At 42.2% G+C, this 14,433-nt stretch overlaps 1 protein-coding gene across 4 annotated transcripts in view; it reads left to right on the top strand.

The window, feature by feature from the left end:
- Window positions 1-9,199: 9,199 nt before the first annotated feature.
- Window positions 9,200-14,433, top strand: part of MYOF (myoferlin) — a 154,034-nt gene continuing 148,800 nt past the window's right edge. For 2 of the 4 annotated variants that reach the window (XM_086680387.1, XM_086680389.1), the window contains exon 1: window positions 9,203-9,493. In XM_086680387.1, the coding sequence (XP_086536513.1) occupies window positions 9,406-9,493 (88 nt within the window). In that variant the 5' untranslated portion in view covers window positions 9,203-9,405. Of the gene's footprint in view, window positions 9,494-14,433 lie in introns of all 4 variants that reach the window. The other 2 variants (XR_015241740.1, XM_086680386.1) reach the window with 2 other exon arrangements.

The raw sequence follows: 14,433 nt of genomic DNA, 5'->3' as shown, positions 1-14,433 counted from the left end.
GCCGCTTCCGGGAGTTTGAATCCCGCGGCTGCGGGGCGGGGCACGTCACTGCCGGCGGGGGCGCGGCCGGCAGGAAGGGGGGAGCGGCATACGCGGCGAGCCCGAGCCTCCCCGATTGGCTGCGGCCTCCGAGAGGCGGGGCCTAGACCGGACGAAGTGGGCCCGACGGGGCGGGGTCGGGGGAGGGACGGAAGACTGGAACTCCGGCCCAAGGCCCCGCAGTGCTATTTTGGGTTTTTTTTTCTGGGTTTTTTTGAGGTCTCAAACCTCAAACTCGGTGTTTCTTTGTAAGCAGCGGATTTATGTTTATCTGCTTTGGGGATGAAGTACATTACTATGTTCAATGAGTTAATTCAGTCAATAACTGAACGGGGACTAACTCATCCTGTGTCCTTGAGTGTAACTTGCCCTTCTAGGTACCAGTTTTGCCCTTTGTGGAATGGGAGAACTGCCTTCCCCGAGAAGACAGCCTGTCTTCCCATTGGGCTGAAGCTTTCTCCTGCCAAAAGTCAGGGGTGGAGCATTGGAGAGTGTAGCAGGTGGGAGAACTGATAGGCACGCCCAGACTGAACTCCTAGATTATGAGTCATGCAGGAGACCAGGCAGCCCTTTGCTCCAGATTGCTGCCCTCCGGCTTGATGTCTGTAGGTCAAATCTGAGTCATTCTTAGCTGCCTACAGGGCTCTATTGCTGCAAAGGGGCACAAAGAGTGTTTGGCAGAGCCTAACATTTCTCTCTTAGACCAAGCATAAGCTCATCAAGATTTAATAATAGGATACAGTAGCAAAACGTCCTGGGAAAACAATGTCACACACCAGAACTCTAGATTACGACTGCATCTAACTCCTGGCTTGACTGCCTCTTACTGGATGTGTGATCTTAAATAAGTTATTTAACCTCTCTGAGCCTCAGTTTCCTGATCTGTAAAATAATGTAAATAATAATATCTACCCTCTAGAATGGATATAAGAATTAAATGGAAGAATCTGTGTAAAGTGCTTGGCATTTAGTAAATGCCCAGTTGATATCACCCATTATTACACAAAAAGTAACAAACTCCTATGTAACTAAATAAAATGGATGAGAAGCCATGTAGAGAATTTTAAGGATTTTTTTTTTTAATAACGCAAGAAGATAACATTTGGTCCCTGCTTCCAAAGAGCTCACATTTCTGATGGGAAAGTGAATAGAATTGAGCTCTTTCACATCTGTTGTGTTAAAGTGTCAGATGGGATTGGGGTGGGAGGAATTCCTGGCAAAATAAGGGAGGTTGTGAATGATATGCATTGCCCACAGTTGCAAGGACAAAATTAGTTTCCATAGAAATTTGCAAAAATTTTTGGAGTGACAGAGAAAGAAATCTCCCTGCTCAGTTTAGAACCAAAATGGGAATAAAGAAGAGAGGGAGTTGGGGGGTGGGGAGACAACTCTGTGAAGAGGGGTGGCACCTGGCAGACTGGCAGTGGGGGACCTGCTGGGCCAGACACCTCAATTACACATTCTTCTGGTGGGAGCTCCCTCTGTGACTGGGGACCCCAGAGGAAGAAGAGCAGGCAGGAGACCTACTGGCCCCATGGCTTGCTGAATTTTGTAATTTTGTAATTTCCTAATTATTAGACCTGAAAATCAACATTTGCTCTTCACCGACAGGTGCCACCAGGCATGAAGTGTGAGGAGCTGTAGTTTGTATAAGGCCTCACAAAGGTGCTAGGACTTTGATGCTGACTTCACTCTGAGGAATCCTAGGGCAAGGATTCAGAGAGCAATCTAACAGCCAAGCAGACTGGATATTTATTTCAGCAGGTTATTTTATTTTCTTCCCAGTGGGAAAATCTACTTGTGAAACCAGAATGGTACCAACAGCCTGCTGAATATGTTTGGCCTTAAGAAAAAGAAATAGTGGGGCTGTTTGTTGTAGGTGAGTATGATCAACACCTTTGAAAGGTTAGGTCTTTCCCAAGACCTAAAAGGATAGTAATGAATGCCCAGGGCCTCACCAGCAGATACCACGTACTTTCCAAATACAACTTTCGGCAGTGAGGGAAAAGTTCCTTCTGCTCTGTCCAATATGTGGGACTAGACATACAGCTGTTGAGTGCTTGAACTGTGGCTACTGTGATTGAGGAACTGAATTTTTCATTTTACTTATTTTTAATTTAAAACCTGGTAGTTGATTCAGTTATTGGAAAACTTTTAACTATGTTTGGAACAACTTGGGTCTGCAAACCTATTTTTTTCAACTGTAAAGTTTATGAAATCTAAATACAGATGTATTTCTAATGAAAATTTCATTTCTGAATTGGGATGTGTGAACTACACAGCAGATTTCAAAAACTAGTATGAAAAAGAGAACATAAGGTATTTCACTAGTAATTTTTTATATTTTTACATGCTGAGATGGGGATGCCTGGGTGACTCAGTCAGTTAAGCATCCGACTTCGGCTCAGGTCATGATCTCGCAGTCATGAGTTCAAGTCCCGCACCGGGTTCTGTGCTGACAGCTCAGAGCGTGGAGCCTGCTTCAGATTCTGTGTCTCCCTCTCTCTCTGCCCCTCCCCTGCTCTCACTCTGTCTCTCTCTCAAAAATAAAGAAACATTTAAAAAAAGTTTTTTACATGTTGAGATAGTATTATTATAGATATTTTAGGCAAAATCAAATATATTAAAATTAATCTCACTATTACTGTTTTTTACTGTCTTTACTGTGAATTTTAGAAAATTCAAAACAATAAATGTGGCTTCTGTTGCATTTCTATTGGACAGTGTCGATATGTACACGATAAATGTTCTTTAAATGCAGGAAGAGGGGCGCCTGGGTGGCGCAGTCGGTTAAGCGTCCGACTTCAGCCAGGTCACGATCTCGCGGTCCGTGAGTTCGAGCGCCGCGTCAGGCTCTGGGCTGATGGCTCGGAGCCTGGAGCCTGTTTCCGATTCTGTGTCTCCCTCTCTCTCTGCCCCTCCCCCGTTCATGCTCTGTCTCTCTCTGTCCCAAAAATAAATAAACGTTGAAAAACAAAATTTTTTTAAAAATAAATGCAGGAAGAAAAGGACCAAGTAAACTCTTGCCTCCTTCCAATCCAATTTCCCTTCAGTAGGGATTTTTTTGGAATAAGTAGATGTAATCATGTCACACATTCCCCAACACACTTAAAACATTTTACTGACCCACCTTTGTTCTTGGCATACAAAAAAGCAAATCCCTCTTTGTTCTCTCAGGCTTAGCAGGGCTAAGCCTGGTCTCAAACTTGACACCTTCCATTCCTTGACCAGGCAGGTTTCTTCCTGCCTCAGGGCTTTTTCCCAGGAAGCTCCCACATCTGTGATGCTGCCACTATTATCTTTTCCTACTTCCCTTTCAGATCTCAGCTTAATCCTCACTGCCTTAGGAAAGGCTTTCCTGCCTCTGAGAAGGAGATTTTCCTTCTTTACCAGCTACTTCTTCAAAACATTCGCTGTAGTTATAATCGCACATTTATTTGTTAATGATTCTTTGGTGTCCTGTTTCCTCACTAGACTGCAAACTCCTTGAGGAATTTGTCTGATTTTGCTCACTATCGTATCCTCAGCACCTACCATCACCGTGCTTGAACAAATTAGGAAGCTAATAACTATTTGCTCAATGAATGAATGAATAAATAAGTGAATGAATGAACTGACCTGGGTGTTCTCTGCCCTAGATTACCGTGGAGAAATAGACAAATTCTTTACTCTCCTCCTTTCTGTTCTCAATATTCCTTAACAGGCACAAAAAAGCATCATTTTAGAGCCCGGCACTTTTCTGGGTCGACCCACTGCTCTTTCCTGGGTTAGATAGAGTTCATAGTCAGCCACGAAGGGCTGCGTTCTAAATCTGTAAATAAGGAGACACCCTTAGCATTTAGCTGAGATCAAAGCAGCCCTATCAGTAAGTAACACGTTTGAAAGCCATTTCCGGGGCAGGTTGGCAGATTTTCTCTGCTGACTAATCTCACTTGGGAGAATTTGTTACCAGCCAGTCAGTGATCCTCCTGACATGGTTTTCAGTTCTGTTCTGTTTTCAGTTCTGTTTGATGAGAGCAGCTCGTTGAGCACTGACAGCTCTGCCTGTTTTAGCTCCTTTTAAGTTAATTTTTAGTCTGTGGGGTTATTAAAATGTTTCATTTGTATCCAGAGAACTGGCATGTAATTTAATCATTTTGCTTCTCTGCAGAAAAATGCATCTTTAGTAAATCCCCACTGCCACTGAGGCACGGTGTAAGGAGGTAAGAGCATGGAGTCTAGAGGATAACCGCATGTGTTCACATCCCGGCTCCGCTTGCCGGGAGAACTTAGGCACTACTTAACCAAACTGGACCTCAGTTTCCTCATCTGTAAAATGGGGATGATAAAGTGGTAATTACCTCATAAGATAGAGCAGTGGATGGATTAAATGAGACAAAATAAAAGGCTGAGGACAGCGTCTGGCACAGAGTGAGCACTCATTAGATGTAAGTTGTTATTAACAGAGCAGACAAGTGTCTCTGAGCTGCTGTCTGCCTGCCTGCCTAGGCTCACTGCTTGACTGCTTCACCTCACACGTGATGTTCTGCCAACACCAAATGGCTTGAAGTTTCTAATGCTCACCATGTGTATTTGTTTAATGCTAGTTCAAATCATACATATGTCGATTCAACCATTAATACAGAAGTCCCTGACTTAAAAGCTTTACGATGGTACAAAAGTGATATGCATTCAGTAAACACCACACTTTGAATTTTGATCTTTTCCCAGGCTGGCACAATCCATTGCAATCCTCTTTCATGATGCTGGGTAGCAGCAGGCCGCAGCTCCCAGTCAGCCATACCATCACAAGGGCCAGCAACCCATACAAATTACAACCATTCTGCTTCCATGTAACCACACTGTTTTTCACTCTCAGTAGTGTATTCAGTAAATCATATGAAACAGTCAACGCTTTGTGTTAAATGATTTTGCCCAACTACAGGCTTGTGTAAGTGTTCTGAGCACATTTAAGGTGCGCTAGGCTAAGCTATGATGTCTGGTCGGTTAGGCATGTTAAATGCATTTACGATATGTAAAGCATTAAATATTGACTTATGATATTTTCAACTTATGATGATGGGTTTATGGGACTGTAACTGCATTGTAAGTTGAGGAAGATCTGTATTCAGTCCAGCTGCCACCTCCTCCAGAAGCCCACCCTGTTTGCCCTGGCCTGCCCTGTTAGATACCTGTCTTCTCTGTCTCCCTCTATCATTACACTCACCCCACTGGACTATAATTACCTTTGAGCTTCTTGCAGAGAGGACATGTGTGTTATTCATCTTTGTAGTTAACGTTGTACTTGGCACCAAGTGGATTTTCCAGTAGCTGTTAGCTGAATAAAGGCACATGTGCATGAATGAAGCATCCTTACAGAAGAATGATTGGGAGGCACTTGTCTATTAAACATTTTGATGAAGAATTGTTATTTCCAAAAAAGTGAGCACAAGGCTTAAAATGATTCCACTTTTCCCTGTTCCATTTTTTTTTTTAGGTTTATTTTAAAATATGTTAATACTGAATTGGAGAAGTTCAGATTCATTCCTATCTTGTATTTAGCTCCTCAATTGCCTTGAATAATGATGATATAATGGTGCCAAATGTTATAAAATATTTTGTCCTCTCCTGCCCTCCATGTAGATTTAGGTCACTGCCAGATACTTTTTTAAAGAAATAAAATTTAAATATACTATATATTAAGTTATTTAAAAGTATCATTTACTCCTGTGCAAAACCCTATAATTAAACTACAAAAAATAGCATTTTTGTTCTAAAAATCATTTTAGTTATCAGCTGAAATAATTCTTTTTTTGTTAAGGTTTTTTTTTAATGTTTATTCATTTTTGAGAGATTGAGACAGAGAGACAGAGCATGAGCAAGGGAGGGGAAGAGAGAGGGGGAGACACAGGCTCCAGGCTCTGAGCTGTCAGCACAGAGCCCAATGCAGGGCTCAAAGCCATGAACTGCAAGATCATGACCTGAGCTGAAGTCAGACACCCAACAGATTGAGCCAGGCAGGCACCCCTGAAATTAAAAAAAAAAAAAAATTTGTAAAGAAGTATTTCAGCAAAGAGATCTTAACAATGGACCCTCTGTGTGTGCCAGTTTGAAAACTGCTGTTAGATAATACCTAACGTTCTGCAAAACTGGAATTGGAATAAGGTATTATGAATCTTCGTTTCTCTTCCACTAACCCCTCTTTTCTACCCCTTACTTTGCTCCTTACATCTAGAGTTTTTGCGAAGACTTCCTCTTTTCTATTTCTTTTTCTCTGGTGAAAGCAGTAAATGATAGACATGTGAGAGCTGGCATGTAGTCCCCACTATAGTTGGGGAGCTCCATCAGGTCAGAAATTCGGCTTATTCTCCACTGAAGCCCCAGCCCAAACCCCCCAGAAACATAGAAACAGACACACATCTACATATGACCTAGATTTGGGGAAAGGGCAAATTCTTCAATAAATTGTAATAAAGCATTTGAATATCCATATTTGAAAAGACGAAACGTGACCTCTAACATAGTCAATTACAAGTAGAATATAATCAACTACACAGTGGAATGCATGCACTCTTTGATACAATTCCACTCATAGGTTAGATCCTAAATATGCTCATGCACGTTTGTAGCAGGAAACAGGCACAAGGATGTTCACAATAGCCCTGTTTGTAATAGCCTCAAACTCTGAATACTCCAATGTCCATCAAAAGTAGAGTGGATTAATAAAATGTGGTATGCTCACACAGTGAAATGTTAGATAGCAAAGAGCAAACAAAGTAGTTACATGGATGAACCTCAAAATGTAATGTTGAAAAAAATAAGCCAAACACAATTCATACTATATGATTCCTTTTATACAAAGGTCATAATACAGCCAAGAATTCATTCTGTATGAATATACGTATGTGTGTATTACATATATAGGTATAAATATACATGTATACAAAATTCATAATGTATAAAGCAATTCATATTATAATATAAAGGTCAATAATCAAGCAAACTGTTTTGGGGGTAAACACTATGAAGAACAGAAATTGTTACCATAAAAATCAACATAGTGGTTACCTCTGGGGGGAAGGGAAGAAGGTAGATGTGACATATGGGTTATAACAAGGGGCTGCTGGAGTGTTGGCAATGTTCTCTATCTTCCCCTGGATGCTCATTTGTTAAACTGTCACATTTATGTTCTATGAATTTTTTCAAAAATATATTTCACAATGACAAGGAGATATAAAAACGAGCCAAGCAAAATAAACACAATTTTGTTTATATTCCACCAAAATGTAGTCTATTTAGTCTGTGTGTCTAAATATATTGAGTCTAATATGGTCCCTTTCATCAATAATGTATATAGCGTTGGCTTCATTGGTTGTTTGTATAAGCCATTGAGAAACTCACAGAGATAGAATTCCTATAGATAAACCATGTTCTTTCAATGCACTTGAAGCATTTGCTTACAAATGGTCTTGTTGGTTGTATGTTCAAAACCAGAAAGAAACCCTGTGTTTCTTCACCCTAAGTTCTTAGCCTTTTCTTCTGAAACACAGTGATTTAAAGCCAATTTACTTTATGGGACATGCTATGAAATCATGTTCAAGCATGAACTTCTGGTTCTGTACGTGTGTGACTTAGTGCATGCTCCGTGCCAGGACCCCACACTAAGACCTTTATCTTATGACAACTTTACCTTAGGTTAGATCACCGCAGAAAAGAGGGGGTTAGAACCTTGTAAGGTGACATAACTCAAAGTGAAGCAGAGACCCATACTCAGGTCTGGCTGGCTACTAACCCCAGGCATCTTCTAGGATCGTAATCATCAGGTTACACCACCCAACACACCCTCAGGGGCACAAAGAGTTTTATTTGACCAAACTGTAGTCAGGCTCCTCTGAACCTTCCCATGGGCCTATCTGTGCACTTCCTTGTAAAAGTCACTGTTGGGGCGCCTGGGTGGCGCAGTCGGTTAAGCGTCCGACTTCAGCCAGGTCACGATCTCACGGTCCGTGAGTTCGAGCCCCGCGTCGGGCTCTGGGCTGATGGCTCAGAGCCTGGAGCCTGTTTCCGATTCTGTGTCTCCCTCTCTCTCTGCCCCTCCCCCGTTCATGCTCTGTCTCTCTCTGTCCCAAAAATAAATAAACGTTGAAAAAAAAAAATTAAAAAAAATAAATAAATAAAAGTCACTGTAACCAGAACCCCCCACCTTCCGTATCTGATCACTCTTGACATCTGATGGGGTTTCTCATTCTCTCCCATCACCCAGCTGATATCTGGCCATCCTGACCTACCTTCAGCAAGAATCCTGTTAGGTCTGTTTAACCAGAACCCCCTTTCTGACATTTCTTCCTAGTAACTTTCCATCCTGGCCCCCCACCCTGACTATGAATTCCCACTTGCCCCTGATGTACTTCAAGTTGAGCCCAATCTCTCCCCTCCACTGCAAAATTCCATTGCAGTGGTCCCTATACCTATTGCAAAGGTCCCCTTCTCTTGAATAAAGCCATGTCATGCTTTAACAAGTGTCACTGATTTTTTTTTTCTTTAGCAGAGGAATGGAAGACACTGCTAGGGATTAGCTGTGAAAGAGGGGAGAGTCACTTCTCCGTTTCCATTGAAGACTATTAGCAGCTTTGGATGGACGAGGAAAACTTAAGTGCCCAGCTTTTTTTTTTTTTAAGAAATCCTAAGCCAAATCCTTTTGTAAAGCAAAAGATCAGCTTCTACTACACCAATTTTGCAAACCCTCCGGATTGGGTTTGCTTGGAACAAACTCAGTTATTCCTCTGCATTCCAATAGGGGGCATCCTTTAACTGATTTTTTTTTTTTTTTTTTTTTCCAAACCTTCCTCTAAGTGATTACTGAGTGGGTGTGTTCAGCAGCATGAGAGAGAAAACAGCAAAAGTAAAATTCCAAAAAAACAAACAAACAAACAAAAAGACTAAGCAAAGTTTTAAAACTCCACGAAGCGCAAAAAAGAATGAACGGGGTGGTGTGGAACACCAATTAATTCGGCTTTTGCCGAATTAAAAGTCAGCGGCGTCTTGGCGGTCTCCTGACCTGGCTGCATTTATTAGCGCCAAACCACTTCGGTTTCATTTGTTGCACATAATTATTTTTAGTTGAGGTTTCGCCCTTTTCACTTCCACATTTCCCAAATTCATAAGCTGGTGCCTGCAGCACTGCGGGGGCCCCGGGAGTTTGGGTATCAGTTTACACGTAGCCTTCAGTACACAATCCGTCAGAGATCCACCCAGTCGCCTCCCCCTACCCCACCCCTGCGCTCTGGACTGGAGAAATCTTACCTTCTCCCCCCGCGGCGCGCAGCCCCAGCGCACACTCCGCGTCAACTCGGCTGGCTGGCACTTGCCTTCTGCCCACGAAGAGCCATGCTTCGCGTGATTGTGGAGTCTGCCAGCAATATCCCTAAAACGAAATTTGGGAAACCGGATCCTATTGTTTCTGTTATTTTTAAGGGTAAGGAAGAGTTTTCTTCTTTTTCTCAGGTCCTGCTTTGGAAAGTTAGTTTCGTGGGTCACGGTCTTTAACAGGCTGCGTTTAGTCCACGGATACAGCAAAACCTCTCTGGCTTTAAGCTGGATTGCTACCTGTGCAGGTGAGCGGAGAGGACGGATTTCTGTGGAAGGCATTTCATTTTCTCCAGGGTTTTGCGACTCATTGAATGACCGGATGTTTTAATTCTAATAATGTGATTTCTGTAAGCCCTTGTAGGGAAATATGTACTTGTTAATCCCCAAGTTTTAAGTCTTAAAAAGGGCTGTGTTGGTTCAAAGTAAGTTTGAGCAGTCTTGTGTGCATTTTTATTGTCTGTTTTCAAGAAGTGGGTGACCGAGGAAAAAGTGCAGTTGAGTTGTTCTAGGTACTGTTACTGCCTAACACAGCCCATTTGCCGCTACTTTGTCACCGGCTTTTGGGAGGTGGAGCGAAGTTATTATTTTGGATTAGGTTGTCTTCATGTTGTTTTGTGCCATTTTGTCTTCGTCTCTCCAAACTTGGAGAATGTGGGTTCCATAGCTTTTAAGTTGCTCATAGAGGAAATAGCTCTGAACAAAGCAAGTCTGAAGTTTGGGCATCTACTTTGGTTCTGCTGAATAACCTTGAGCAAGTGACCTCCTTTCTCTGGATGTCAGTTCTCTTTTCTGTAAAACAGTGAGAAGGGTTTAGATTAGATCATCTTTAAAAGGCCTACTGTAATTCCAAAAGGTTATTTTTTTATGACGTTGAATTACAGTGGAAGGGGACAGGAGTGGCTAGTGTGAGAGTTTGCTCCCGGGCATTGTAAGTGATTCCAGTTTGGGCCCTGGTGATGTGTCTAAATCTGAGTTTAGCAGCTTTATCATTTTCTGTTTATCCAAGGTCACTGGCAAGGTATCCAATTCACTTCTTGGCAGGAGGGATGAGAGACAGAGGGGAGAACAGAGAGAAGGGGAGGCTTGATGGGCACAGGGTTCCTGACCACGCCTCTGACCACACCTCGAACATTTCTTTCTTCCTCCAGGAACCAACTACTTCTCCCTTCCAGTTTCTGATTTATCTATGCCTCTCTCTTTTCATTTGTCTATTTTATCTATTTCTCTTCTCAAACCTTTCTCCATTAGAATGAGCAAGAAAATGAAATGAAACCCAAAGCGGTCAATGGTTGTTTAGTTTATAAAAAAAAAAAAAAAAAAAGATTCAGAGGGCAAAAGTCCAATTCTTTTTTTATTTTTTATTTTCTTAATGTTTATTTATTTTTGAGAGAGAGAGAGAAAGAGACAAAGTGAGAGCAGGGGAGGGGCAGAGAGAGAGGGAGACACAGATCTGAAGCAGGCTCCAGGCTCTGAGCTGTCAGCACAGAGCCCGATGCGGGGCTCAAACTCACGAGCCATGAAATCATGACCTGAGCCAGAGTCAGATGTTCAACCGACTGAGCCATCCAGGTGCCCCAAAAGTTCAATTCTTAAAAGACAACCTGGTTTGAGAATCTGTTTAGTAAATATCATGTACTCATGTTACAACCATGTTCTCTTACATGTATTAGTTGATCTTAAGTCTTTTGTTTTTCTTTGAAGTAATTGCGTAACAGGACGTAACATGAAAAGTTTGTACCTTCACCATTGACATGTAAAGACACATAAAAATATATTGGGTTCAACCTGGTGATGTCATTATTTGAGGCAAGTCATATAGATTATAGAGAAATTGGAGTTTAATACTGTATTGAAATCTGACTTGTATTTTGTCTGGAAAGTGTGTGCATTGGTCCAAACTTTTAACGTTTATTTATTTTTGGGACAGAGAGAGACAGAGCATGAACGGGGGAGGGGCAGAGAGAGAGCGAGACACAGAATCGGAAACAGGCTCCAGGCTCTGAGCCATCAGCCCAGAGCCTGACGCGGGGCTCGAACTCAGGGACCGCGAGATCGTGACCTGGTTGAAGTCGGACGCTTAACCGACTGCGCCACCCAGGCGCCCCTGGTCCAAACTTTTAAATGACTAAAAATATGCCTGAAACTATCAACATATGCACCCAGTTGAAAGTGGAAAAGTTCAGTTAAATTGGGCAAATGTAGTCTCTCCAATTATATTTATTAGATCATTTAACTTGAGCCTCTTTTCCAGTTTCCTTTGGTTGTGCAAATTAAGTGGGAAAGTCAGTCAATCGTTCATCTGACCAGCAACCTAGCAGCAGAAACTCTGATCTCAGAGTAGGAACACCCGGACTGTGGCTGATATTTCCAGAATGACCCAGATTTAACCACCCGGGCCTCACCTTTCTCAGCTGTGGAATGGTGGGAACTGATCTCCTGGAGGTTCCTTCTGGCTGTAAAATCCTATTATTTTATAGTTCCATGTATTGAATACCTGTGCTCAGCAAGATGTGGAAGGCAGAGACTTAGGTACTGGAGCATATATGGTAACAGATTGAGAACACTGGGATGGCAAGCCCTTCCCAGGTGTGCGTCCCATTTTTGAGCACTGTTAAGTGCTGACAGGACTAAGGATGCTTATTACAATGAGATGTCCTTCAGAGGGAACAGAGCCAGAGGCGCTTCACGATGTGGTGTGGAGGGGTAGAGTGTGGAGAGTGAGATGTAAAAGGCCTTACGAGAAGATCAGAGAAAGCCCCTGTGCTTACTCAAACGTGTAAAATTCTGACTATTGAGTACATCACATAGTAAGGTCAGGGCAAAAGGCAACTCTCCTCAAATTTCAAGATGGTAGGAAGAATGTCCAAGTGACAGGTGTTAGTGGCGATGAGTGTATGGACGCTGAGGACCTGTGAGACTAGTTACACTCCAGCAGGGAATGTGGTGCACTGACAACCAACTGGTTTAGAGTTGACCTCAGTCCGTGGTGTTCACTCCTCTTCTGAGGTTGACTACCGAACTTCTTAGGACCTGGTATGAACCAGGAGGATTTGGAAGTTACTGGAATCCCGGTTGAGATGTCATTGATATTTTCCAGTTCAGGAGTAGATTATGAAAACCACAGAGGTTATTTGATTTTTCACATCCTTGGGGTGCACCAGCTTCTGTAAACTAGCTCTGAATCTTAAGGCCAGAGCACCTGCAAGCCAAAAGTGGCCATTCTCTCTTGAGTTCTATGCCAAGAGCCAGGCTATAGAGCTAAATATGGCTGAGATTAGATTAGACAGATGCTTGTGGCTTCTCTGAACTCCAAGACTTCGTGATTCTCCCAAACATAACAGGTTTGAAAAACTTTTTTTTAATGATGCTTAAAACATTTTAAAATAATGCAACGTAAAAACACAACAAACAATCCAGAAGGGATTGTACAACCCAAAAGTAAAAATTCTCACCACGTTCTTCCTATTCTTTCTCTCCCTCCACTCTTACTATCTAGGAATAACTACTTAGAACAGTTTGATTTGAAATCTTCTTGACTTTCTGCTTTAGATATGTAACCTGTTCCAACATCTCCCTGTTAGCAGTGCTCTTACTGCAATGGATGTTCTTAACAGTGCACATCTTTGTGAATGTGTGCATTACTGAAGGACAAGATTCTCTTTTTGGTAGTTGTTGCCTTTTGGGTTATGGGTTTGGGTTGTATTTTTTTCTTTTATCTTTTTTTTTAAATTTTAACGTTTATTTATGTTTGAGACAGAGAGAGATAGAGCATGAACAGGGGAGGGGCAGAGAGAGAGGGAGACACAGAATCTGAAACAGGCTCCAGGCTCTGAGCGGTCAGCACAGAGCCCGACGCGGGGCTCGAACTCACTGACCGTGAGATCATGACCTGAGCCGAAGTCGGATGCTTAACCGACCGAGCCACCCAGGCGCCCCTTCTTTTATCTTTTTAAATATTTATTTATTTTTCAGGATGGGGGGAGGGGCGGAGAGAGAGGGAAACAGAGAATCCCGAGCAGGCGCCACGCTGTCAGCGCAGAGCCTGACACGGGACTCAAACCCACGAACTGTGAAATCATGACCTGAACAGAAATCAAGAGTCAGACACTTAACCAACTGAGTCATCCAGGCACCCCTTTCTTTTTGATTTTTACAGATGGTTTTGCAGATTATTGCCATGGATTTCCATTTTCCTTGTGTCTCATCTCTGGCTTTGGTGTCAAATCTCTCAGCATTAAATTGATTGAGAGGAAAGTTTCTTGCAGTCCTTTATATTGCTGTGCTTTTCCAATGTGGCCACATTGCATTCATATGAAACATCCAACTCTAGGGAGCATGATTGTTGCAACTGTAGCATTTTTCTCATTCCATCCTTGTGATATTGTCCATTCTGTCAGCGGGAATTTTTTCTTCTGGTCTTGTGTAGATCATTGCCTCGTGAAATGGCTCTGCTATTGTCCAAATGGTCACCACATAATTGTCCTGTTATCACCTATTTTTCCAGGTACTTGTTGTTTCATTTGTACATGTTTTTGGAGTGAAACCTAGATATTTCTAGGAACTCCTTTCAAAGAGCTTATCGACTTTATAGCCTTTAGGAGACCACTTGACCCCTCTAAGAATCCTTTTCTTTTCCCATTTGAAAAATAGAGTTTTAATGGCTTATTTGAAGGGGAGTAGATCTGCAGAGATCCCCCAAGGCTGTGATTTATGTAACAAAGAATTTTCTATTTTTAGCAAAAAGTATTTTACTATTTGAAAATTTACAGTTAAATATTCAAAAATAACCTTTTAAATAAGCAAAAAAGGAAAATGAAATTCCATTTAAGAAGGATGAAGCATGGTGGGAAAAAGATCCAATGGTTTTCATTCACTGTCATCCGTGAAGGCGCCTGATGAGCAACCCACAGGTGACTTGGTTTACCCAGATACACCATAGGACGAGTCAGGGCTCAACTGACAATCATGCTGTTCTGGTACCCCCATAGAACCACTGTCCTGCATTTACTAAACACTCGGGAAAGCAGAAGTGTTTAATTTACTGAG

Source organism: Puma concolor, chromosome D2 (assembly GCF_028749965.1).
Source record: "Puma concolor isolate L17-30 chromosome D2, mPumCon1.1.hap2, whole genome shotgun sequence".
Taxonomy (NCBI): Eukaryota; Metazoa; Chordata; class Mammalia; order Carnivora; family Felidae; genus Puma; species Puma concolor.
Note: the sequence above shows the minus strand (reverse complement) of the source record. Positions and strands in the feature narration are given on the sequence as shown.